The sequence below is a fragment of the Phascolarctos cinereus genome, unplaced genomic scaffold, assembly GCF_003287225.1.
Source record: "Phascolarctos cinereus isolate Bilbo 61053 unplaced genomic scaffold, phaCin_HiC Scaffold_3;HRSCAF=262, whole genome shotgun sequence".
Classification (NCBI taxonomy): Eukaryota; Metazoa; Chordata; class Mammalia; order Diprotodontia; family Phascolarctidae; genus Phascolarctos; species Phascolarctos cinereus.
In genome coordinates, this window is record NW_027555736.1 from 158,835,250 (window position 1) to 158,862,645 (window position 27,396).

General features: G+C 37.5%; 1 protein-coding gene across 1 annotated transcript in view; it reads right to left on the reverse strand.

Moving 5' to 3' along the window:
- Positions 1–11,238: 11,238 nt before the first annotated feature.
- The window catches only part of UNC13C (unc-13 homolog C), a 705,000-nt gene continuing 688,842 nt past the window's right edge, over positions 11,239–27,396 (reverse strand). The window contains exons 30-32 of the mRNA XM_020981173.2: positions 18,919–19,011; positions 16,624–16,783; positions 11,239–13,950 (exon numbers count right to left, since the gene is read on the reverse strand). Coding sequence (XP_020836832.1) covers positions 13,665–13,950; positions 16,624–16,783; positions 18,919–19,011 — 539 coding nt within the window. The 3' untranslated portion in view covers positions 11,239–13,664. The remainder of the gene's footprint in view (positions 13,951–16,623; positions 16,784–18,918; positions 19,012–27,396) is intronic.

The following is a 27,396-nucleotide window of genomic DNA, read 5'->3' on the forward strand; positions in this document are numbered from 1 at the left end:
TTTTGTTCATGTGTGGATTGGATCAAATGGTCTCTACAGTCCCTTGCAATACTGACGTTCTGAATACTTTAGGTACAGGGATTTTATTTCATAAAATATGATGCTCTAAACCAAATATTATAGTTTGCTGGCAGAGGCAAATATGCTTGTCTATTTCATCCATTTTGGGGGGTTTGAAATTATAAATGCTTATGTTGGAGGCCTTACTCAGCAAAGTAAATAACAGAACAGCATCATGTCCTTTGGTTTATAAGACTCAGAAAGGCATTTTAAAAAGGCAAACTGAAAAGTGGTTTGGGCTGGCCAACTTTATGCCTAATTTCAATTGGTTAAGTGCTAGAGGAAGGAAATATTCTACTTAAACTGATTTGAACAACCCAGTGCTCCATTAGGTGCTTTAAAAAAGAATTCAATTTGGTCCCTGCAGTGGAGTGGCAGTGAGAGTGCCTAACCTCATGCTGTCATGGGCCATGTGACACTCCTAGGAAGATGTCAAAAAGCCCCACTTTCCTACTTTTCCTCCACTCCCTTCCTCCACATGCTTGCTGTGCACAGACATGACAGCACTACTCAGCTTTGCTGTGATGGGTTTTACCCTCAGCTGGATGTGGACTGTGGAATGCTAAAAGTGGCAAGTGGATTGTGACAGGACAGGAGAAAACTGGAATCCATGTGTGCAGCTGCTGATTTCCTGGGGCATATTTGCTGGTTCCATGACAGTCTGAAGGGAAGGATGAGTAGAGGAAACAAAGGTACACCATATACATCTGTACTTACGAATTTTATGCCTGAAATAAAGCCCTACTAAAACAGAACAAAACTTTATTCTCCTAGTAATTCAGGCAGCAAATTAAGAATCCTGCATTCTCCAAAGGTTATAACTGTGGATCAACAAGTTGACTAAGATATTTAATGGAGGATGGTTGTAAATAGCCCTTGCTATGGAGTATATTGCTGTGGAGACTTGATTGCAAGAAGCATAAAGTGCCAGAGAGAAGCTTAGCTGGAAAAAATGGTAGGGTGGTTATAGAGGCAGAGAAAAGGATAATTGATAGAAAGTCCATGTGCTCCACTGGTAGCCAAGCAATGTCAAGAGAGGTAGAGAAAGGACCTTCCTCTTCTTCCAGTCACCCAGAGCATTTATAGGAAGATATCAACCAATAGACCAGAGGCTCCCAAACCTTTTTATGTTATGGTCTTCTGGCAGACCGGTAAAGCTTATGGATCCTCTCTTGGAATAATGTTTTTGAATGAATAAAATAAAATACAAAGGAAAAAAATGATCTATTTTTCATATATGTATACACACAAACATACAATTAGGATTACCACTGAAAATAATTATATTGAAGTAGTTACCAGTATATATAAACAATTATACTGAAATAATTGTCAGTATATATAATTAAACAATTATATTTACATACTTATCAAGATATGTATAGATCTAATTAAACAATTATATAATTATTTCAAATTATCAGTATGTAAATATCAGTTCATGTTGATAACTATTTCAATGTGATTATTTTCCATTGTAATCCTATGTATTTTATGCATATAAAAACATCATTCTAAGAAAGAATCCACAGATTACCCACCTACACCCATGCACCAAATTCAGAGACTCCTAGCTAGGGACTCTTGAACTAGAAGACCTTTGGTAAATTATGAACTGTTCATCTTTTCGCTTGTGACTATACTCTTCTTTTCTCTTGTCCCATAGCATTTGTTGCTTTCTATACTCACAGAGTCACGTGATAAGACTTCAGAGACTACCTAGTCCACCTTGTAACTAAGAGAAGAAGGACCCGTTATCTCTGAAACAACCTATATAATCTCTGTAATTTCAAGTAAGAACTTTTTTCTTCATATCAAGCTTCAGTTTGTCCTCTTCAAACTCCAATTATTTCTCCTCGTTTTATCCTCTGGGACCCAGAAGAAACAGACTAATCCCTTTTCCTTGTATCAGCCTTTCAAATACTCCAGGACAGCCATTATTCAATCATAAGTAATGGAAGATGAATAAGACTTTGACCTAGGGAACCTACATGTAAGGGAGAGGGAGTAATTCTCTGTGCCTTGCAGTGTGGTTTTCTAGTGGCACCCAATGTAGCCATCCTTCTCCTCAGGTCTGCTTTTCCTCCTAGCTCCCTTGAGAAGAAGTTCTGGACGGGGAGGAATGTGTTACCATTTTCTGCTACAACTATCCCTATGGTAGAATTATCCTTAGTATTTTCCCCAAGTGAATTTATATCAGATTCAGTTACAGCTAGTTCAGGCTGTGCTATCATGTTTCTTCTAAGTTTTCTCTAAGTTAAACATCCTCAGTTGCTTCAACGGATCCCCCCATGGCATGATCTTGAAGTTGTTGTGAGGGTCAAATGAGGTAGTATTTGTAAAGCCCTAAATATAGTGGCTGGCCCACACAAGGTGCTTAATAAATGCTTATTCCCTTCCCCTTCCTGTCTTTGACAGGTAAAAAAACCAGGTAAAAGCCAAGCATTCCATCAATACCACACAAACCCCAAAGGATTTAAAATTGGTGTCTTATATGATATAATTAATTGTGATAGTAACTGTTTGAATTGGGGGTTTTCTGTGTGTGAACTCAGGAAATGAAAGAAAGCAACTTTTCTAGTGTATGCAGAGAGGCTTATGTTGCTGTTACCTTCCTAGACGTAAAGGGAAAAATCTTATACAGTATTGATGTAATTAATTATTTCAGTGTTAAGATAAAGCAGTGGCTATATCACAGCCAAAGAATCCTTATAGAATGTAGACAGGGAAGAAGGAGGCAAACTTTTGATTGAAATCAGAGCTGTAACTAGGGCAAGGCAACAGGGGCCTTTCCACAGGGCATTCACTTTTCCTAGTTTCTGCCAGCACCTTTCTCCTTCCCATTTCCCCAGGAGTAGTATCTTCCAATGTCTTGAAGTATATTTTTCCTCTTCCACATAGCCCATTCCAAATGAATTCCATCCCTCTTTATCTTCCCTTTGCCTCAGGTAAAAAAATTTCTGAGGCAAGTCGAAAACCAAACATTTTTTTCCTTAAGGAGGTTACATGGTATAGTGGAAAGATGACCCAGGACTTGGAATGTAGGGAGAGTTCAGTCAGGATCCAGTCTTTGGCACTTGCCCATTGTGTGACTGTGGACAAATTACTTAATCTCTCTGGGTCTTAGCTTTATCATCTGTAAAATATATAAGGAATACCTTATAGGATCATTTTGAGGATCATATTAGAGAATGTTCCTACAGTGTTTTGGCAAACTTTAAAAAGTTCTAAAACACTAGTTAGGGGCAGCTACATAACACTGTGAATAGCACACTGGGCTTGGAATCAGGAAAATTCATCTTCATGAGTTCAAATCCAACCTCAGACATTTACTAGTTGAGTGACCCTGGGGAAGTCACTTAACCCTGTTTGCCTGTTTCCTCATCTATAAAATGAGCTGGAGAAGGAAATGAAAAACTACTCTAGTATCTTTGTCAAGAAAACCCCAAATGGGGTCACAAAGGGTCAGACATGACTGAATTGAATGGACAGCAACAACAGTACCAGTTATCATCGTCATAATCATTACCAACTACCATCACCATCATTAGTAGCAGTAGTAGTAGCAGTATTAAGCCTGATGTGTGAGTTTATTGGTGTAGGAAATGGCCAGTGTGGAGATTCCTTGCACCAACATAGGTCAATAACATGTCTGTAGCTTACAATTCTTAGTGAGTTGTCTTGGCTGCAGAGAGTTAATTAATACTGTAGAAAACAAGGAGTAAAGAACTAGGATCACAGGTATACTCCACACTAAGAAAACTCTATATGTAAAAATTCTTTAAAAAAAAAAGACGATCATGCAATTTAGAGCTTTATAGAACACTAGGTGGTGCAATGAATAGAGTGCAGGGCATGGAGTCAAGAAGACTTATCTTCTTGAGTTCAAATGTGGCCTCAAACACTTACTAGCTGTGTGACCCTGAGTAAGTCACTGTTTGCCTCAGTTTCCTCATCTGCAAAATGAGCTAGAGAAGGAAATATTGCACTGACAGTATCTTTGCCAAGAAAATTCCAAATGGTGTTACAGAGAGTCAGACATGACTAAAAAAAAACAACAACAATAAAAGAGACCGGCTAGTAATACCCCTTCATTTTGCAAATGAGGAACTGAGGTTCAGAGTCAACAGTGACTTGCCCTAAGTCACTCAGGTAGTAAGTGGCAGAGTTAGGATTTGAACCCAAGGTCTTCTGACTCTGAATCCTGTAATCTTTTTATTATTCTCCACTGCCATTACTATTCGTGTTACAAAATAATTCAAATGCAAGTTTTCTTTGAATAGTTCACTCCTTCAGTGAATTTAAAAATAATTCCATTTACAAAAATTTGATTTATATACAACTGATTAAGAACATAGATTCTGCAAAAGTAAGGTAGGACCTTCAAAGCTTTGCCTTTGTATTTTGTATCTCAAAGAGTATAAGAGAAACTGCCTTTGCATTTCAATTGTGTATCAAATGCACCTACTTCTTGCTTTTGTGAATTTCTGGAAATTTTTGTATAAAGCAGGACATATTTTCTGAAAGAATCAATGTAGTAATTGTCGAGTCAGGCCCTTAACAAGGAGTAATCATCAGGTAAACCAAAGATTTGACCAATATTATACCATAATAGTAAACATACAACTATTATGGCTGTTCTCAATAAAAATTGAAAAAAAATGGAAAATGCTTTTCCAAATCCTAGAAAATGGCTGCAAGTAATATACATATTGATTGTATAAAGTCCTAAGAAACATAATACATAGCACTTAAAAATGCAGCTTGACTTGATAAATCTGACATAAAATGAATTTACTAGCTGTAATAAATATCAAATATTTAATTAACATTGACTCTATACACCTTGTAGAATTTAGATATAATTGGACAGGGGTGCGAGGGGAGGATGATTTGGATAACCCATCTTTCTTTTAAAAAGCTATACCAGAAAATTTGGACTAACAGCTTCATTTTCTCTCAATAAATTCCTCGGTAGCTAACAGCTTTTTTCAAGTATTCCACTGACCCTTGAGCTTGGTTCATGGTAGTAGGAGGCCAATAAATTATATGCTTCTTGTTGATGATGATTCATGTTGTTTCTTTTCCTGAAACACATTTTTTAAGGTAAAGGCTAACACCGAGTTGTGACAAGGCATCTGTATACCTTGGGCAAGGTTTGAAAATTGGAGTTCCCTATATCTCAAAGTCGGCCTGGGGCTCTGTGCCTTCATTTAAACACGTGAACAGACTAAGCATAAAACACATGTGTGTGTGCTAGAGAGAGTAAGATTTTCGGGCTTAAAACTGTGTACATTTATAAAAAGGAAATATTAATCCTGTTCCTTGTTACATTCCCCTGTCCCTGGGCTTTTGCATACTCTGCCCATCCTATTTCTCATTTCTGTACTAACCCCCAAATTTCCCCCTTTCCATTCTCTAACCACCTCTCATCTTTTAGATTCTAGTCTCTAGGTTCATAATCTATATGCTGAATGGTAGCTCAAAGGAATGGAATAGAAAAGAAAGACCTATTAAACCTTTCCCCCTCCCCCAGTCCCCTAATTGTTACAACAACTAACTGAGTTAATGTAGTAGTCTTTTATATATCCATATATTTTTTGCTAGGCAATGGGGTAAAGTGACTTGCCCAGAGCCACACAGCTAATGAGTGTTATGTATTTGAAGCCAGATTTGAACTCAGGTCCTCCTGACTCCAGGGCCTGTGCTTTATCCACTGCACCACTTAGCTGCCCCAAGTAGAATTCTTAAAGAAGGTTAAAGGAGACTATAATCTATTTCCCCCTCATAAAATATTCTTACCTTATCACCCTCCTAGAAACTCAAGGGAGGAAGTGTTTCTTCTTCTTATACCTATACTTCATGCTACCTTCGAAAATAAAACTAAAAAAGATTACCTTTAGCATAGCTTTAACTAGGGCATGGTGAATGGGCCTGTGCTCCAGGGCTCCAAAATTTAGAGGCTACTGAAAGCACTTAATGCTCTTTCAATAGAGCAAAAGCAGCTGAGCTTAGTATTTGTTTTCTTTTTCTTTTCTTTTTTTTTTTGAGGGGAGAATTATGACAATTTTTATAGGACATTCTTATAAAGAAATTTCTTTTGCTAAGGAGGATTGGCAACTACTCTCTAATTTATTGTATTAGAAGTCTGCTTGGGTGCACTAACTTTGTGATTTCCCTAGGGTCATATTGTGTATCTTAGAGTTGGGATTTCCACCTCCTCTTCATGACTCACTCTTTGACTGTGTTTCCACTATGGCAATTGCCTCCTCTAGTATACCCCTTCCTGCTGTCAGTTGCATTCTAATAAAACTTCCCTTCTTACTCTGTCATCCTCCACCACACTCTCCTCCACACTGGATGTATCTTGTTATTTCCTCTCATCAGAGTTGTACCATTCCTCTAAACAGAATTAATCTTAGAAATTTGATTTCAGGCTATGTTTTGTGAAGGATGCCCTGAGTGCCAAAGTATTAGGCTCTTGCCTTGGACCTATCAGAAATGTCTGCTAGAGTGTGTATGTCTTGATAACATGCTATGGAATGTAGTCAGGTACAAGATAAAAATGCCTTTTAGTGGCTTTTACAGTACTTGACATTTTTTTTTGACATATTATCAGAGTACTTCACACTTCATTGAGAAACTATGAGAAAAATCAACCAGGTCATCAGAACTATTTTTAAAAACAAGTTTTAAAACATTTTTCACTAGGAAATTGTGAAGATAGGCATCTGACAGTGTCCTGATTGGGGATACACCAATGCCTTTGTGCAGAACCTATCAATAAAATGGATATTGGTGATAAAAATTTTTAATAAGGAAATAATTATGTGAGGAAAGATGGGGAATACCTGTGTTCCTTTTCCATTTGGAAAATTCTCATATTTACTCTAATCACTCTGATTTTTTTCCTTTTTAGCACTGACGGATGGGCTAATTACCTATTAATATCTCACCGGGAAGAACTAGTTTTCTCTATAGAGAAGGAAGAGTGCGTAATGCAATTTCTTTTCATGTAAATATTTCATATGTTTGTAGGTGGTAAAGTCCTATACATGGGTTCAAAAAATCAACCGCACAAATATATGAGGGAGATGTTGCTAGAAAACTATTCTTGTGAAAAATATGTGGAGATTTTAGTGAACTGAAAACTCAATATGAGTCAACAGTGGAGTAGCCATCCCTCCTTTACCCCCCAAGCGATATTATATTGCCCCTTCTCTAACCACCCCAAAAATGATGTTATATTTAGCTGAATTTTTCAAAAAGTGTCATGTCTTAAAAAGGAGGTAATAGTTCCATGGTATTTTGATCTGGTTGGAGTATTGTGTTCACTTCTTGATATCTCATGTTAGGAAAGAAAATTTAAAAAAAACAACAACTGTAATGGGTCCAGAGGGGTCACCAGGATTGTGAAAGCCTTGAGACCACAATATATGGGGTTCAGCTGAAATAGCTGGGGATATTTAGCCGGGAGAAGAAAAGACTTAATAAGGAAGTGACAGCTGTCTGTATCATCTAAAAAGGCTTAGATTAGGCTTGCTTTGCTTGACTTTGAAGGTAAAACTAGGACTGATGGTAGGAGTTGTAGATCCAAGCAAAGAAAAACTTCTTAACAATTAGAGGTATCCAAAAGAATACTGAATTATCCAGGGAAGGCTGAATGATCGCTTTAGGAATGTAAAGGAATGAATTCTCGGTAAGGCATAGTTTAGACTAGCTGAACCTGAAAGTTCTATGATTCTGTGATAGCCTTGATACCAAGTTGAAGGTGGAAAAAAATGGAAAAGAATCAGTCCAATTTATTATTTATTCTGTTTTATTATCCGTTTGATTATTAATTCCTTTTTCTTGTCAGCTTCCTCCACCAATGAACCAATGAACTGACTTGGTTTGTTTTTGTATTATGTAAACTCAGCCTGAAAAATATGTTTAGGTGAATACTACTGTTACTTGCATTGTATAACTTCTGTGTCAAGACTGTGGTTGTTGTTGTTTACTAAATACTGAATACGTTACTAAAGAAGTAAAGCAGTCGTGTCTGACTCTTCATGACCCTGTGGACCATGCTGCCCAAGGACGGTTCTTGGCACATATATGGAGTGGTTTGTAATTTCCTTCTCCCATGGATTAAGGCAAGCAGAGTGGTTTGCCCAGGGTCATACAGCTAGTAAGTGTCTGAGGCTGGATTTGAACTCAGATCCAGAACTCTATCTGGTGAGCCATCTAGCTATCTAATGTAACATGATTTCTATATAATATCCCCTAAAGGGTCAATGGCATAAGTCCAATTAATTTGGCTAAACTAAGGTCCAGTCTGGATTTCTACCTAGATTATGTGTACGGATAGCATACTATCAAGACAAATTTTTATGAATTCCAAAGTTACCTTGCCATGGTTAATTCAGTTATATCATAGGTTCAAGGCCACAGTGAAAGATGTTGCAGTAATTAGAATGGAAGAATCTTAATGACAGAGATTTAGAGATTATCTGGTACAGCCTCAGAGATACATGGCTTAGATCCAAAGGCCACGGAAACATTCCTGTGCTCAAGGAACACTAAGGTTTAAGGATTAATGGTGCCTTCAAAATTACTACTTGTGTTTCCTGGTGGTGATAAACTTCAGTCTGATGCAATTCATACCACCATAGTTAGTCATTGCTAGGTACTATAGCCCAAAAACCTAGAATGTATGGATCTCATTAAATTGAATCCAGGGGGCAAAATATCAGCTATTGGGGTGCCAGCACCAGCCTGGTGAAGTGGAAGGAATATTGGAATTGAATCCTGACTCTGTCACAATTACCAGTTGTGTGAAGTTGGACGAGTCATTTAAGGTCTTTTAACCTCAGTCTTCTTATCTGTGCAATAGGGATAATAATTCTTACATTGTTTATATTATTGTATGTAGTATCTAATCTAATATAATAATATATTGCGTTATATTATAACCCTAATAGGGTTGTTGTGAGGATCAAATGAAATGAGAGGAACATTTTACGTTGCAAACACTATTAGTAATAGGTCACATTACACACTTCATCCTCACCTCTACCTCTTAGAATCCCTGATTTCCTCCAAGGCTCAACTGAGGGACCACTTCCTACAGGAAGCTTTCCCTGATCCCCCCCCTCCCAGTTTTCAGTTGTGTCCCTCTCCTCAAATTATTTTGCATTTATCCATCTGTTGTATCTTCCAGGAGACCATCAGCTTCTGGGGAGCCAAGACTTTGATTTTTTCCTGTCTCTCTTTCTGCCTCTCCTGGATTTTGGAGCTATCAGGGTCACCAGAGAATACCTACTGTAGTCTCCTCATTTCACATAATACTTGATGAATGAGGCTCCATCGAGATCTAGATGTATATGATAAATAATGATAAGGTAACAGAGTCCGTCAATCAGTAAGCATTTATTAAGTGTCTACTGTGTGCGAGGCACTGCAGATACAAAGAAAGGCAAACGACAGTCTCTGCTCCTAAGGAGTTCACAGTCTAATAGGGGAGACAGCATGCAAACAACTGTGTACAGACGTGCAATATACAAGAAAAATGAGAGAGAAACAGCAGAGGGAAAAGGGCCAGGGAAAGGTGTCTTGCAGAAGATAGGACTTAGCTGATATTTGAAGGAAATGAGGAGGAAGAAGTAAAGGAGGATAGAATTCCGAAAGCCAGTGAAAATTCACAGAGTTGGGAGATACATTGTCTGACAAACAGGAAGAAGACTGATATAACTGAACTGCAAAATACAAAGGGATAAAGTGTAAGAAAACTGGAAAGGTAGGAAGGGGCCACATCATGAAGGGCTTTGAACACCAAACAGGATTTTATATTTGATACTGGAGGTGATTGAGAGCCATCAGAGGGTATTAGCTGAATTAAAATGGGGAGAGACTCCTTAGGGCTTAATGACTTGAATAAGGTAATACAAGTAGTGAAAGAAGCAGTCAGGATTTGCATCTGGACCTAGCCCTCATTCTTCTCCACCCCATTGCCTCTAACACTTAACTGCAGTGCCTTGTACTTAGAGGCACTTGACAAATGTTTGTTGAATTGAATTTTTACCATTGCTTTTCTTACAACTCTACTAAATAACAAAAATAGCTAGCATTTCTGTGATGCTTTAAAGTTTGCAAAGTACTTTCCAAATGTTACCTCATTTGATCTTCACAACAGCTTTGGGAGATGGGTACTATAGAAGAAGAGGCAGCTAGGTGGCTCAGTGGATAGATTGCTGGGTCTGGAGTCAGGAAGACTCCTCTTTTCTGAGTTCAAATCTGGCCTCAGACACTTCCTAGCTGTGTGACCCTGGGGAAGTCACTTAACCCTGTTTGCCTCAGTTTCTTCATTTATAAAATAAGGTGGAGAAGGAAATGGCAAACCACTCCAATATCTTTGTCAAGAAAACCCCAAATGGGGTCACAAAGAGTTGCACTCAACTGAAACTACTGAAAAACCACACAAATAGATGAAGAAGCCTTAGTTTGGCTGAGAGCAATGAAGTCATACAATTTAGGGTCATATGGCTAATAAGTGTCCAAGACAAGATTTCAACTGTAGTTTTCCTTGACTTTAACATGGGGATAAGAATGGCTCCCATCTCACTGGGTTGTTCTGAGGAACAATTGAGATAATATTTATAAAGTGCTTAGCACAGTGCTCCACGCATAGTAGATGCTACATAATTTAGTATTCCTTTCCACCTTCCTCTTTCTGACTCGATTCTCATACTCTAGTCTTTGTACAGATGAGAAAACAGGTTCAGAAAAGGTGAAGTGGCTTGTTTATGGTCACAGAATTAATTAATGTTAGAGTCAGGATTCAAACTCAGTTCTCTACCTCCTATTAGTCTACTCTTCTGTCCACTCCCCTTTGCTTCCTCTTAATAATGACAGTAACAACAGGTGGAATGAGGATGATGTGAGATCATGCTTTCAGAGTGATAGAAAAGTACTGAATTCTTCTTCAACCTAGTTTTGATATCATAAATGAAAATTAAGCCTTCAGAGGAAGCCTGCTATAATGTATGGACAACAGGCCGTGGGGTCACTGTGACCCAGGCCAAGTCACTTAACCTTCCAATGCCCCTAGATAACCCTCTGAGAATCTAAGTTACACAACAGGTACAAGTCTGTGCCCTAACTCCTGTCCATTCAAAGAAAGAAAAAGAAAAATTGAGCCTGATTTGCTTTCCTTTTATTGTTAAGAGTGGCACATGAATTTGTTTATGGATGTATTTCTGAAAAGCGTACGTCAAAACTTTAGAAATGGAACCATGTTTCAGATGACTCACATTTCTATAACCCTTTAAAGCTTTACAAAGCATTTTCCTGTGAGGTAGTCAGTACAAGTCTTACATCTTACAGATAAAGAATTGAGGCTCAGAGGGTTGAGGCATCTTACTAACGCCTTCACACAGCTAGTAAAGACCAGCATAACTTGTCTGATACTCTATCCACAATACTACATTGCCTCTTAAATGTCCCAAGCGTTCTTGCTATAGGAAATCATATAGCAAATCCTTAAGTATAGTAAAAATTACCCCATAATTTATTTTGCAAGTTCTCACTTTTGTGTATCAGGTTTCTTTAGTGGGGCAAACAACTATATTCAATGAAGCATCAATGTAAATATTCTGAGCAATGCAATTGTTTAAAAAATTATGTTGCTTCTTGTCTTCAGTCATTTCTGTAACTACAATTATGTAGAAAAATGTTTTCCAGACATAACATTATTTTTGAACTTCACAAACATATTTCATTGGTAATTAGAGTCAAAAGAACCTGAGTTTTTCATTTCTAAACAAGGAAATGATGCTCTATCAGTGAAAGAGGGAGGCAGGAAGTCCTATAAAAGGTTGTAAGTTTTCCATATACAAGTATTTTTTAATGCATGTGCTAAAATATTGTGTTTATGCCATGCATTATAAGCAATCACTGATCCAGCAATTGCCCGACAAGATGCAACACTGACTATGCTTTAAGAAAACAATCTAAGGCTTGTCAAGCCAGTTTTATGCATAAAGACATTGTTTTCCATATATGATGATACCATGCCACAGAGGTTTTCTTTCCCATTATTTTGTATAATAAAATATTTTCACTATATAGGGCAACAAAAATTGTGAGAACTATCATACCCCCAATATTTGATCTAATTGATCAGCAAAACCAGTCTCAGTCAGGTTTGGAGGATCAGTAGTGTTGAATTCATCATATAGATAGCCTACTACAAGTGATTCATTCATTCACTGCATTTGGAAAGTACTGTTGTATACCTGAGTGTAGCTATTCACCTGGGAAAGTGGGACCATAGGAATATAGAAGATGAAAATGTCGATAGTTTATATTAAGAAAAACAAACCATAAATTTGGTAAGAACATTACAGATGTATGGAAGTATCATTCAGTCAATCTTACAGTCAGGTTGGTTTTTGAATAGAAAATATTTTCAAGCACTTCCATCTTCTCTCTCTTTCAAGTTAGATAGTATACTTGGTATTTTGTGGGTACATAAGTAACATAAATTACAAAACTGAAAGCAGTTTCGTCAGACTTTATTTTACATTTTTTTCACTAAATATATGAAGACAATTTTTTTTGCTTCAGTGCATTACATAGTCATGTTGCATTCAGTACAAACTGCTGAATATTTTTTAAAGAAAAAAGACAACTGATTATACAGCTAAGTATGCAAAATGATCTTTATAACTGTCAGAAGGAAAACACTAACAGTATCATTACACGTAATAGATGACTTAGAGAAACAAATTTGCCTTCCTACTTCTAAATCATTTACCCTGACTACATCACTTTCTAAAAAAAAAAGGATTTTGGTAAAAGCATTATGCCACAGAGCAAATACATTAACTTACCTTCTTGTACAAATGTGACATGACCTTGGCAGTTTTGAAGAACAAAGGCTCTTTCACTATATCAAACTTTTTTTTTAAACAAACTAGTGAGCATTGCTTTGTATAAGATTGCTTTAATAGCGTTTCTTCACAGTGATAGTTCAGAAAGGTTGGAAAGTGGTCAGCATAAAATATTTCCCACCATTTCTATTTTCATTTGTATGCAAAAATCATCACATTACATCAGTAATTATAAAATTACAAACACTTTCTAGAAGTAACTGCATTTCTAGCTATGGTAGAAAAAGTTATTGGTCAGACATCTAAAAATGATGGTGAAGTAACATAAAAAAGCTACGAATACAAAATACTTTCTAATGCACAGATAGGCAGTTAACTTGTTAAATGACATATAACAGTAATTTAAGGAAAACTATTAATGAACAAATGGGAAAGCACAAATAATTTATGAATGAGTTGAGGAGATGGAAGTTTGATCATGAAATGAAATTGACATCTGAAAAGATACTCTTGATAATGCGTCTTTAATCTTCATTATGGCACTTCATGGAACTACTAACTTTCCAAATCCCAATAGGCATCAAAAGTCACACAGGTCTTCCACTCACCAGAGTGCTGATAAACACTGAAACATAGTTGATTATGCATTCCCACTGATTTGCACACACATGCACTAGTCAAACAACAATAGCTTATTTAGGTTCTTGAAGATGCTACCTTGCAATATTGGTTTCAGGCAATCTCTTCTGCGGATCTTGTGTCATATTTCAGTCTTACAAATTCCTTAGCCACATCATCATTGGTCCTTTGAGAAAGTATCCTAAGGATTGTCAAGCCAGTGTCATCCATAAAGATGTTTTTCAATAGTGGATACCATGCCCCAGAGCTCCCCTTCTCCACTATATTCTGGAGTTGAATCACTGTCATTCCTATAACTCTATCTTCCCGCGCAAAGCAGTAATCTTTAACTGAGAGGTGAAGCTCATAGGCCTCTGGGCGGTTTTCATTACTCAGGATGCTGTAGGGATTAAAAATATGAATTTTGATCAAGGATATTAATTCTTTCCTGCCCTCTGATCCCCTAACCAACTCTGAAATCTTGTTGATGATTTTGTACATTGTTCAGATACATTTGTACTTGAGTAACTGGAGAGCAATGGAGTCAAAACCCTGATTTTCTCATCCCTTAAAAATCTCTGAGCTTTTTTTAAATGTAGCTATCCACTGTCTAGTCTTTAAATCGTATTGATTTTATAGACAACAATATAGCTTACGACAAATATCCAGAGACATTCAGATAAAGATTTTGTATTACTTTCTTGTAATTTGTTCATTGTACACATAATTTTTTGTTGGACTAACCACTTAAACTTTGTTTTCAATGTGTTTTTTCTGGTAGTTTTAACTGCAGCTAGTTAGACCACATGTGGCAAGGGCTATAGTAGAAAGAGCACTGGATTTGAGCTTTGTGTTCAAGATTAGAGTTCAAATACTGACTTAGCTACTTACTACCTGCAGACAAATTACTTAACTACTCTGATGCTCAGTTTTCTCATCTATAACATAATAGGACTTGACCAATTGATCACCAAGGCCCCTTCCAGCTTGAAATCCTATGATGATCAATGTCACTCTATACTACTCTCATTTTATGGGGGTGGCTATACCACTTCTCTATTAGCTGAATTTTACCCAGACTATCTTCCCTTAAATATGATACTGTGTGACCCTGAGCTATAAACTGATGGGGTCATCCTTAATAGTTTCTAAGTTCCCTTCAGGCACTAAATCTATGATCTTCTGATTTCCATCATGTGCCTTGTTCATAAACCCATGATTTTTTTGTTTTTGTTCAATTGTTTTACTCACATCTGATTCTTTGTGACCCCATTTGCATTTTCTTGGCAAAGATGCTAGAGTAGTTTGCCATTTCTTTCTCTAGCCCATTTTGTCGATGAGGAAACTGAGGCAAACTGAGTGAAGTGACTTGTCCAGGGTCCCATACATAGCTAGTAAGTGTCTGAGATTGAATCTGAACTCAAGTCTTCCTGATTCCAGGACTGGCGCTCTATCAGCTGCTCAAAGTCTCAATATCTTCCCATTAGGTAATGTTCCAACTCATCATTCTAGCATGCAAAATCTTTGATAAAGCTGTCCTTTTGCCCATCCAGTCTATTCTCCCACTTTGCCTTGGGTGCTCTTCATATTTGTCGACTCTAATTTATTTCCTGCAGTTCAGAGCAGGTTCTCTACAATGATGAAAAGATCAGAACAGAAGCTGGTGCTCAATGCCTAGAGACTCACGGGATTGCTTTGTAACCCTACTTCTACATACCACAGTTCCCTATGTCTTCCCTTTCCCCTTCTCCCCCTGTCCAAGCCTTGACTAGAGAGTCATATCAATGTTGATTTTCTCAGGGGGATATCCTGCACAGAATATCAAGATCTACTCTCAAGCATTTAAATTGAATACAAATTCTCTGCACCACAACAGAGCTCATGCCAATTTTTTCCTATGGCAACAGTTAGACCTGTCAGCTATGTGGCTGATGATGGCTTCTACTAATAATCTGAGACAACTTGGCAATGCAGAACAGAACAGAATGAAGAAGGCTGAATAGTGATATTCCAGGAACATTCCTTCCCCCCACCTTCTTTTGATTCATCTTCAGATATTCTGGGCTCTTAATGAATACACTATATATGCCCCAGCAGTAAAAATTTCCCAATTGCTTTTCACTCCAGATTTTTTCTGATCAAACGTTTTACAGGGTCTAACTTTTCCTCCTGGAAGAAACTGTTAACTAAGGTGAGAGTGCATTTTTGAGATAGTCTAAAGCAAAAGTAAAGGAAATAGTGACTAAAGCAAGGTGGAGATTGAGAAATGTTAGAACATATTTAGAATCAGTCTGTGCTATTGGGACAGAGAAAAGAAACCAAATGCAATGCTACCTCTAAAAGAATTCTCCATGTAGCCGATGATGGTTTCACTCCATAAGATCTTCTACATATATGTGTGTATATACACACACATTTTAACCAGACTAAGACCACCTGTTTCTGGGAAGTATATCAGCCTGCAGGATTTAGTTTCTTTGAGAAACTCATTAGAATGATGTGCTATAGCAGAAAGGGTAATAGCACTTACGTTCAGAAGATGTGTTCAGATCCCAGCTCTGTCATTTACTAGCTATGTGAGCTTAGGTAAAAGCATTTAAATTCTGTGAAACTAATTTCTTCATCTATAAAATGGGGAGAAGGCTACTTGTACTGGGGAGGGCTATTTGGAGAGTCAAATGAGACAATCTATATGGAAGTATTTTGCAATTATAAAGTTATATATATATATATATATATGTATATATATATATATATATATATATATATATATACACACACACACATATATATAATTTTCAGCATAAAATCACTACTATGTCTCAATACAAATAAAACCATAATAGCCATCATAATGTTATTATGATTCCCACTGTCACCTAAGAGGGAATAGGGTCTTGAGATTATGGGACAAAGAACAGGTAAATTATGGGCCCTAGGTTTTATTTTATTCACTAGAACCATTTCTATTTCTAATTATTTGACAGACTCAGTTGAGTTATGACTGATAGCCAATTAAATAAATTGTCTGTAAATTGTTAAATTTAATAAATGAGATTTAACTAATACTCACAACTGGAAAGTTTCATTGTACTTGGGCGACCAGGTGTTGCTTTTGGTCTTGGTGCCTTGTTTCCTTTTCTTGTCACCGAGGTTGGGTCCCAGGATAAAAACCTCCACAAAAGGGCGAAACATTGCTGTGGTTTGCCAGTGTAGGTCATTGATGGCAATGACTAAAATGAAAAAGAGAAGGGAGCAGAAAGCATTAGCATGAACATGTGCAGAAAGATAACATTTCCACATTTTGTCCTTAATAAGAAATTCAATATTGAGTGGTTGGTTTACTCCTGCAGTTAAGGAAATGTATCTGAAGGAAAACTGGATAGCTTCCAGGAGGATAATCTAACCATGGAGGGTTCCACTTCAATGTAACTATGAGGGCCTTCGGCTGGAGTTGAAATACTGCTGGGCACTAATCAAGAAGGATAATTTCTAAGTTTTCTTACTGTTCTTATTGTGATATGTAAATTAAGCCAGAATCAATATTTATCTTTAATTAAAGTCAACAAATCTTTTCTTTAAAAAGGGGAAGGTTCTTAGTTGAGATATTAATATCCTGGTTCATTTCAATTAGAGTCAATAAAAATTCACGGTCCATACACTGTGCCAGGATGCAAGAGCATAAAGACAAAAACAAAGAAGTTCTTGTCCTTGAGGAGCTTATAATCTATAATAGCTAGCTGATAGTTAAAGCGATATGTGTGTGTGTGTGTCTGTGTATATATATATATATATATATATATATATATATATATATACACAGACACACACAATATATGTGTGTGTGTGTGTGTGTGTGTGTGTGTGTGTGTGTGTGTGTGTGTGTGTGTAAATCAATACTGAGGGGCAGCTAGGTGGTGCAGTGGATAGAGTGATGGGCTTGGAATCAGGACTCAACTGCCTGAGTTCAAATCTAGTCTCAGATACTTACTAGTTGTGTGACCCTGGGCAAGTCATTTAACCCTGTTTGCCTCAGTTTCCTCATCTGTCAATGAGCTGGAGAAGGAAATGGCAAACCACTCTAGTATCTTTGCCAAGAAAAACCCAAATAGGATTACCAAGAGTTGGACATGACTGAAAAATGACTGAAAGCAAGAGATTGATACTGAGAGGCAGAGTGGACAGAGAGCTGGCCTCAGATTAAAGAAGAGGTAGATTTAAGCTCTACCTCTCACACATACAGGCAACTTTTAACTTCTCAGTACCTCAGCAAGACTATGTGTTACAGACCTGCCTTGACAGTGGGAGTTGTCTCTTTAGGAGTTCCCTAGATCAATGAAATCCCAGGTCCCTACATACTTCCCTTCTCTCACCTAATAATAATAATAATAATAATAATATTACAAAACAAATTACTTTTCCACCAAGCAATATGTAGTTGCCTTTTAAGGCTTATCTATCAAATAATTTTCTAGTCTAAATTAACATTACTGACTATTCAGATTGTGTTCCCACAGTGCCAAAAATCACTAAGTCATTCAGTGATTGTTTTCAAAAACCCAAATATTGGAAATCACAGAGATAAAATCCATCAAATACTAGACTATCCCAATAGCAACACTATCCTGATACCAGTATTCTTTAAATTTTAATTTTTAAATTCTAGACTTAGTAAGCTTCAAAGAAATATTTAAATAAACAAAATGAAGGGATTATGCACAGAACCACAAACACTAAATTGTTTATAATTTGTTAAAAAGTATATATCAAGTTCAACAAATTAAATTATTATATTTTCTTCCATATCCCTTCTGATCATCTTTTCCTCAGAATAGTAAAAAAAAAAATTGCTATCATTATTCTTCAAGTATCTATACCAAGGTCTAAGGAATAGTCCATAAATACTTTACTCAAACCCACTCATTGACTCCACCTGGGAGAAAAGATGGTGAAAAACATTTCCCTCCTCTTGAAAGAGACAAATTGTGAAGCTATGAATCCAGAATGTTGCATATCCTGGTATTTAATATTGATTAGTTAGTTAATAGCTATTTTGGTGCTGGTTCATAGAATTTTCTATGTTACTATGGAATATGGCAAACATTGTATGTGTGTGTGTAAATGAGGAAAGTGTCATGATATAAAAACAAAAATCATTATAAAAATCTCAAAAAAAGAAAAAAAAATCAAAATATTGAGATTTTTTTTCTAAGTATTGAGTTTTCCAACTTCTACCCAAAAACATCTAGAAAATTTCAAAGGCATTTTGTTTTGAGTAGAGATTCAAAGAAAAGAAAAATCACACTTTATTTCACCAGTTATCTAACATTCTAATCAAACACTTGGGTTGCTCAGGCTTCAGATTTACCTTTTACAGTCACTTTGTGCTCCCCAGTTCCTGGAATGGTTGAGATATCCACATGAACGGATATCTGTCCCACTGAATCATTCTGGGAGCGATCTGAAAATAACATTAATAGTATGCTTCAGTTTGTATTCAGATGACATCAGTTCTTTCTCTGGAGGCAGATGGCATTTTTCATCATGAGTCCTTTGGGATTGTTGTGGATCATTGTACTGCTGAAATAGCTAAGTCATTCACAGTTCTTTTATCATGCTATGCTGTTATTGTGTACAATGTTCTCTGGTTCTGCTCACTATACTTTGTATCAGTTCATTTAAGTCTTTCTAGTTTTTTTCTGAAATCATCCTGCTTGTCATTTCTTATAGCATAATAATATTCCAAGACAATTTACACCACAAGTTGTTCATCAATTCCTCATTTAATGGGTATCCACTCTGTTTCCACTTCTTTGCCACTACAAAAAGAGATGCTATAAATATTTTTGTGCAAATAGGTTTATTCCCCCCCCCCAACCTTAAAAAGAATCTCTTTGGGATACAGACCTAGTAGTGGGATTGCTGAAGCAAAGGGTGTGCAGAGCTTTATAGTAACATTTTAACATTTTGCCAGTGTTGTTGTATGGTTCTGAGTCATGGAACACTACATTTTCAAAAGAATTAAAAATGAGTCCACAATGATAGCATGAGGGAATTTGTCAAATGCTCTGCAAAACAAAATCATCAATAGATCCTGATGTACCATGGTATTCATTACTTGGAGTAGGGCTGACATCAAGATACTCAACAGTTATAATTTAGAAATTTAAAGATGATAAAATTAAGGTATAAACTAGGTGTCTTAATTCCTGGTTTGGGACTATTTCTACTGTTCTTGAAACTTACTTGAAAAGTAGTTGGCGGCATTAAATTCTATTGAATCTGATTAATTTTGGTATTCTTGGGTACAGACCAAGTTTTTAAAAATTTTATTAATTTATTTTGATTTATCAACAATCACTTCCATATGCTTTTGAGTTTAAAATTTTTCTCCCCCTTCCTCCCCACCACCCTCCCCAAGACAGTGCACAATCTGATATAGGCTATACATTTACATTCCTATTAAACATATTTTCACATCAGTGAAGTTGTAAGCAAAAATTAAAACCAATAGGAGGAACCATCAGAAAGAGGAAACCAAACTAAACAGAAGAGAGAAAAAAAAAGATAGCGATTCATCTTTCACAGTTATGATTGCTATCTGTGTCTTTTTCTCCATCCTTTCCCCTCCATTTATGCTTTTCTTTCTCCTCTCTCCCTTCCCCCCCATCAGTACTTTGCTTTTGACCACCACCTCTTTCAGTCTCTCCTCCCTTCTATTATCTCCGTCCCCCCTCTTCCCCTTCACCCCCACCGCTTCTTCCATCCCCCCTACTGCCCATAGGGCAAGTTAGATTTCCATACCTAACTGATTATGTTATTCCCTTCTTGAGTCAAACCTGATGAGAGCAAGGTTCGAACAATGCTTACCCCCCTCCCTTCTTTCCCTCTGCTGTAATAGGATTTTCTGTCTTTTCCTGTAATGTAATTTACCCTTGTCTGCCTCCTCCTTTCTCAGTACATTTTCTAAGATCAGACTAATCCACTTACTTGGATCCATTTAACCCGCTTGATTAGATTTTTTTCTTATCATTACATCAATGTCAACTAATATCCACCCCCTTTGTGAATACTCCTTTAACATGGTATAACAACAATACAGTTCTCAAGAGTTGCAAGTGTCATCTTCCCTTGTGGGGATGTAAACAGTCCACCCTTATTAACAACATTTTGTATCTTTCTGTCCCATTTACCTTTTTATGTCTTTCTTGAATCTTGTGCTTGAAGATCAAATTTTTTGTTGAGCTCTGGTGTTTTTATGAGGGCCTTTCTGATTCTAAGGACCTATGGTTCTATGTCTCTATGTCTCACTGTTGCTAGACAGTAGGGTTTGTTAGAATGATATGCTGTTCTGGGAATGATGCCCCTTGAGATTTGGCTCTTTCAACGAGAGGGAGACAGAAAGTGCTTAACTTGTGGGGCAGAGCTGGGAGGGGAGGGTCATTCTGGCTAGGTCTCTGAGGCTCTAAGCCTTCCAAGCTGGTTTCTCCATGGAATCTTGATCTGTGTCATCATAGGGTGACAATCTGCAGGAACCTTGTCTTGTTCATCCCATTTCCAACTGGCAATGTGTAAATAAATGGGAACTCTTTGTGTTGATGATCTAAGGAGTAAGATCCAGGGACACACCATGAGGAAAAAAAATTAGCTCCATCATTTACAATGCAACAGACCACTGAAGGGATGGTTTGTGATTTAAGGGTCAACGTGTCAAGGGCTCATGATTTTAATGGCATGGAAACTTCCTTCAACAACTCAGATAATACACTTATGTACTTTTCTCCATTATGGAGACAGTGTGGCCAGCTAGATGGAGACTGAGGCCTAGGAGTCAAGTGACCTGGGCTCTGGAATTTTGCTATTATATTTCTTGGCGTTGTCAATTTGGGTTCTCTTTCAGGTGGCGAGCATTGTATTTTTTCTATGGTTACTTTACCTTCTGGTTCTAGGCCTTCCGGGCAGTTTTCCTTTATGATTTCCTGACAGATACTGTCCAGGCTCTTTTTTTCATCATGATTTTCAGGTAGTCCAATGATTTTTAAATTGTCTCTCCTGGATCGATTTTCCAGGTCGATTGTTTTACCAATGAGGTATTTTATGTTTTCATCCGTTTTTTCATTTTTTTGTTTCTGTTTGACTGATTCTTGCTCTCTCAGAGTTATTAGTTACCATTTGTCCAATTCTAGTTTTTAACAGATTGTTTTCTTCTGTTAGTTTTTTGTACTTCCTTTTTCAATTGGCCAATTATATTTTTAAGGGATTTGTTTTCTTCAGTGTACTTTTTTTCCAGTTTGCCAATTGTGTTTTTTAGGGACTTGTTTTCTTCAGTGTACTTTTTTTCCAATTGGCCAATTATATTTTTAAGGACTCTTCTACCTCTCTCATTAGACTTTTAAAATCCTTCTTGAGCTCTTCTAAGAAGGCTTTTTGGGCTTCAGACCAGTTCATATTCCCTTTTGATGTTGCAGATGTGGGTTTGTTGACAATGTTGTCCTCTTCAGAATTTCTGTCTTGATCTTCACTCTTCTCATAATATGAATCTATGGTACATTTCTTTTTACTCATGGTTTCTTTATTCCCTGGCCTTTAAAGAGATTGAGCTCTCCTGCTGGGGAACAGAGGGCACTGACCCAAGCTTCTTGTGTTGGGAGCCTAGGTCTTGGTCACTGGCTTTGTGTGCTGGGGCCTCTTATGTTGGCAATTGGAGGCTGTAGGTTTCTGGCAGCTTACCTCATGTTGGGCTGGAATCAGCAAGGCTGGAACTTTCAGGCAATTCTAGGTTGCCTGCTTTTCCTTTCCCTTTTAGCTTTCTTCAGCTCCTTTTAGATGGGTGCTGCAGGGTGTTTATCTGCCTGGGGCCCCTCATAATGCTACCTCCCTCATTTCTGCTAATGTACTGGGAGATTCCTTTGTGGTAGAGTGCTGAGGCACCTGGTGGTTTTCTGAGCTGGTTTCCACCGGTTCCCCCTGCCTTCACTGAGGCACTCAGAGGTCCAGGTGTTGGTGTTTGCCTGCTCTACCACCTGGGCTTCAGGATCTCCTTCTGGTTGACAGTTGGTTCTGACAGCTTACCTGGTGTTGGGTTGGAATCAGCAAGGCTGGGACTTTAGGAAGACTTTAGGTTGCTTTCTTCAGCTCCTTTCAGATGAATGCTGCAGTGTGCTTATCCTCCTGGGGCCCTTTGTAGTGCTGCTTCCCTTATTTTTGCTGAGGCACTGGGAGACCTGTTTGCTGGGCTGCTGCACTGCTGTTCCAGGTTTTTTTTTCTCTAGGGTGATATTTTCTGGGTTTTCAGAGGTTGATAGGGGAGGGTGAGAGCTACTACCTTTTTACTCCGCCATCTTGGCTCCTGGAAGCAGAAGCCAGACCAAGTCTTCTCAATCCTTCCTCAGATGGAGGCCATCTGCTTCCATAAGCCCTAACAGTAGCTCTTCCTCATATTTCTCAAATCTAAGACCCCAAGCATTCTGGTTGCAAAGCCTCTTCTCAGGTAAACCTATAATATACCTCCCTAACTTGGCCCTTCACAGGCTCTGGGTTAGTACTACCACCATTATTTGTCATTTACTTAAAGCTTCCTTGATGAATAACTTCCTCCAGATTGTCTACTTAGTTGTATGGATGCTTAGAATATCCTCCCCAACCATCTTACTAAACCATCCCCTTTACAAAGTCTAAACCTATTTGGAAATATTTCCTTCTTGAAGCTTGCCTGGATGGCTCAGAGTAGAGTGAACTTTTGCTAACCACCTGATATGGAAGTCCTTTCTATTCTTTCTCCTGCAGTACCTTCAAGAGCTGTGCAGATCGTAAATTGGTGTATCTGTAGAATGGAGTGCCCTCATTACATTTTCTGGTCAAAAGAGGGTTAACCAGAATATTTTTTGGTTGGAACCTTTTTTGCTTTTCTGGTCATCATCAAAATTTAGAGAATTCATTTATCTTGTCTTTGACTATGAGCAAGTTTAAAAATGCAAGCTACAAATTAGGAAAATACATCAGTTTGTGCTTGGATCCCTTAAAGAGAAATGTTAGTTATGTTATTTTTTGAACAACTGAAAGTTAAGGAAACATGCCCAGAATCTTTTAATAGGAAATGATTAAGATGCTTGTTAACAACCATAATTTTCCTCATTTCTTCCTTTTTTTTTCCAAATAGCTCTTCTCTATTCTTCATCTACAATATACTCAGGATATATGTCTTCACAGTGATCTATAGGGTCAGATAGGAATAATCCATAATTGTACTCAGCATTGGCTGAATACTTGACAGCAAACCCCTGGGGTAGAAGCATTTACCAGACTGCAAAATACACATTTCCTTCTTCTTGACATGCCAAGGTGTGGAAATCCACTGCTCAGCTGACTCAGAGGTAGCCCTTAAGAATAAGTTGCTTTTTATGCCAAGGAGCCCAAAGTAAAGCAGACCAATTCTCCACCAAAAATAAAGGTTTTCTGCAAAAAGCACATTTTGGTCATGTCTTAATAATATTCTTCTTCAGAATGGCCCCTTAGAATTCCATATAAACAACTCTGTTACTGATCCATTTGGTGGGAAGGTGTGGCAGAAGCAATATTTAAATGGGCTTCACCATGTGGGTTGGGCTAGCTTTCCTGTAGTCCTATACCTCAAAGGCTATATTAGTTTTTTGTCCCAAAAAGTTACTGAAACTATCCTTAAGACTTAATTGACCAAGCTGTCATGGCTTCCCAGTCACTCCAGGCCATAAAAAGTCCCATAGGGAGCCAATGCCCTTCAGACTTGGTGGATGCCCCTTAGCCTTGAGAGTGATCATACCCAGCCGACCATGTGTGCTTGTGTATTTAGATGAAGAAGGTTGTATCTATCTAAATTAATGCTGTATTTTTGCTGAGTATTGCTTTTCATTCTATGGCTAAGCAAACTTTTCTTAATTGTTAGATTTTCAATTTCATTACAACATCAAATCTACCATCAGACTGGCCTGAGTCAGGCTAGTCTACCACATAAAGTATAAAGCATTCAGTAATATGAATTAAAATTCAGACAAGAGGATTAAAATAATAAATATCTATATAAAGAAAACTAAATTATTGAAGCAATTTTTATAGTCATGGAGTTTCCAAAGTTATAAATGAAAACTTAGTTGTATATTTGATCAAGTTAATCCATCAAGAATTTAACCTCTCTCTTAAAATGCCTCAAATGGAAATAAGAACTGGTTTTCTCCATATTGTACTTCCAGTTGATTTCTGCCTCTGCAGAAAATACCAGGAATCTGCCTCCCTCAGACCCAGTAAAGAGTCCTCCAGATCTACCATTCTGCAGGGGATTTTGCAAGCTAGCATTACCGACAGAACGGAAGAACTCTAAACTGTAAGAGATTAAGAGTTCTGATTGCCAAGGAGAATTGAAGCTCCTTAAGAGCAGAGACTCTTCCATTTTTGCATTTGTTTCTTTGGTGCCTCATCAAGCACCCAAGAGGAAGTGCTTAATAAATGCATTCTGGTTCATTGACTGCATTAAATCTCCATGGTGGCATTAAGCAGTAGAACCCCAGCAGTGTTGGTTTCTTGCTATGTGAATTGAGTTTGACATTGGATCTTTAGGTCAGACGTAGCACTGCCAAAACACATGTCACGGACTAAGAGATATGCAAGGAAATGATATATAGGTGAACCAAAAGCTGTTACTTCTCTGTTTGGGTCTGCAGTGAATTTAGGTTTGTTCTGGTCACAGTCCTTTAACTGGTTTACATGAGACAGCTGGCTTTGGAAACTGTAGTACCTCCATGAGGGACCTCATTGGATATGTCATTAACTAGTTGGGCTTTTCTTGTTGTCTGTTTCCCGTGTGGATCACTTCTCTATCTTGGTATGTCACCTATAGTGAAATAAGCAGATGGTTTTTCTCCCCATGTGTCATTATGCATCTCAACCCCCTATAGGTCCTGTTGGTACCTTTGGACGCTGGGACTCTTGGGTTATATAATTTGGGCAACTGTTTCTTTGCAAAATCTCTTACCTGGTCCTATCCCTTTGGGCAATGCTTCCTGATTTAGGATAATATGGGGTAGGGAGTGATAAAAATGTGAGATAGAATTTGGCAAGGCTATAAAAATTCTTAAAATGAAAAACAGTCCATATCCTCAGTGACCTGAGTTTTATGGCTGCAGAGCAAGTCTCCCTAGAAAAGGGAGATAAATTGCCATTGAATCCTCTGAGACCTTTTTCCCATGGGTTTATGACAGCCTGGCCTTTAGATCTATGGCATTTGTTCATTGTAATGACAGTGAATTTTCTGTCATGGAATAAAAGACAAAATGGACAGTAGTATTTTCCAATTGAACTAAAAATATAGGAAGAACTAGTCTGGCAAGGAAAGTAAAAAGATTGAAAAAAAGGAAGGAGAAAATCTTTACTTTCTCCTAAGGATGAAACAAAACAAAATAAAAACCCGAGACAGAATTATAGACAAGAATAAGCTATAGTTTATTCTCTTTTTTTAAGAGAATGAAAATTTTAAACCTAGGCTTATGTCAGTAGATCCAGGATTTGGCCCCCATTCATTCTCTTCTGCCATGGATATCAAATATTATTTAACACAAGACTGTACAGTGCTCTCTTACCAAATGGCAGCAAAAGGCTTGTACTGATTTGATTTCTTTGGCTGGAATTTAAAAAATCCCTACCAGAAATCTTTTTCTCTAGACAAGATGGGAATTCTTTCTTGCATGTACGATAATACTTACAAACACATCATGACCGAGGCTGGAGGGATGGAAGACACTGCAAATTATGATATCCTGTCAGCAGTTTCCTTTACAGAAGATTCTCTTGCCCCTTGCTAATGTGATTTTTGTAATTTCTGCATGGTTATAGAGATGGCTACCTTTTAGCCATCTGTACTGCCATAGTATCACCCAGACCACCAGACTTTAGACTATAAATCCTTGAAGGCAGGGATTGTCTTTTGCCTCTCTTTTGCATCACCAGTGCTTATCACCGGGCCTGGGTGCTTAATAAATATTTATTCATTCAATGTCCCAAGAAACTAATCCACTCAGTTTTGGCCTTTCTGCCCATGGCTATGCTGTACTGCTTCATGAGTTAGTAAAGTCAGATTTACATAATATGCTCAATATACAGAGCTCCACAACAGACTATGCTTCCACTCCCATCTAGTTGTCCTTGCTAATTATCTATAAAGTAGTTACTCTAGAGATGCTACTTTGGAACTGTATTGCTATATAGCTCCAGGCTACTTTCTTTCTACTTTTAAACAAAAACAATAAGCATTAATTTTCTCTTCCTTTCTTCCCACCTCCATTGGGGTGGAAAAAAATCTTTCTTGTAACAAATATGCATACCAAAGCAAAAAAAAAAAATGTAACATTAGCCATATGCAAAAAATGTATGTCTCTCTTCCCTCCCCCCCCAATCTTGAGTACATTACCTTGAATCCTCTTGCTCTCTCAGGAGGTAGGTAACATGCCATGATTTTATTTCATCATAAGTCCTTTGGGAATCATAACTGGTCACTGTGTTCACAAGTCTTTCAAAATTTTTTGTCTTCACAATGTTGTTGTAGGTAAATTATTTTCCTGATTCTTTTCCCTTCATTATGTATCAGGGTACTTTTCACCTTCTCTCAGAATGTAATTCGCACTTGGCTCCTAGCTGGCATTATGCCATCATTGACTAGAAGGTATGAAGTACAGGGCAGGAATCTAAGCTGGAGAACAGGACATCTAGCTTTTAGTCTAAGGCTAATGTGATCTATTTTCTCTCTCTATCTTCTCCCTGTCTATTTTTGTTCATTCATTTATTCATTCATGACTTAATTAGTTTCTGCTATTATGAAGCC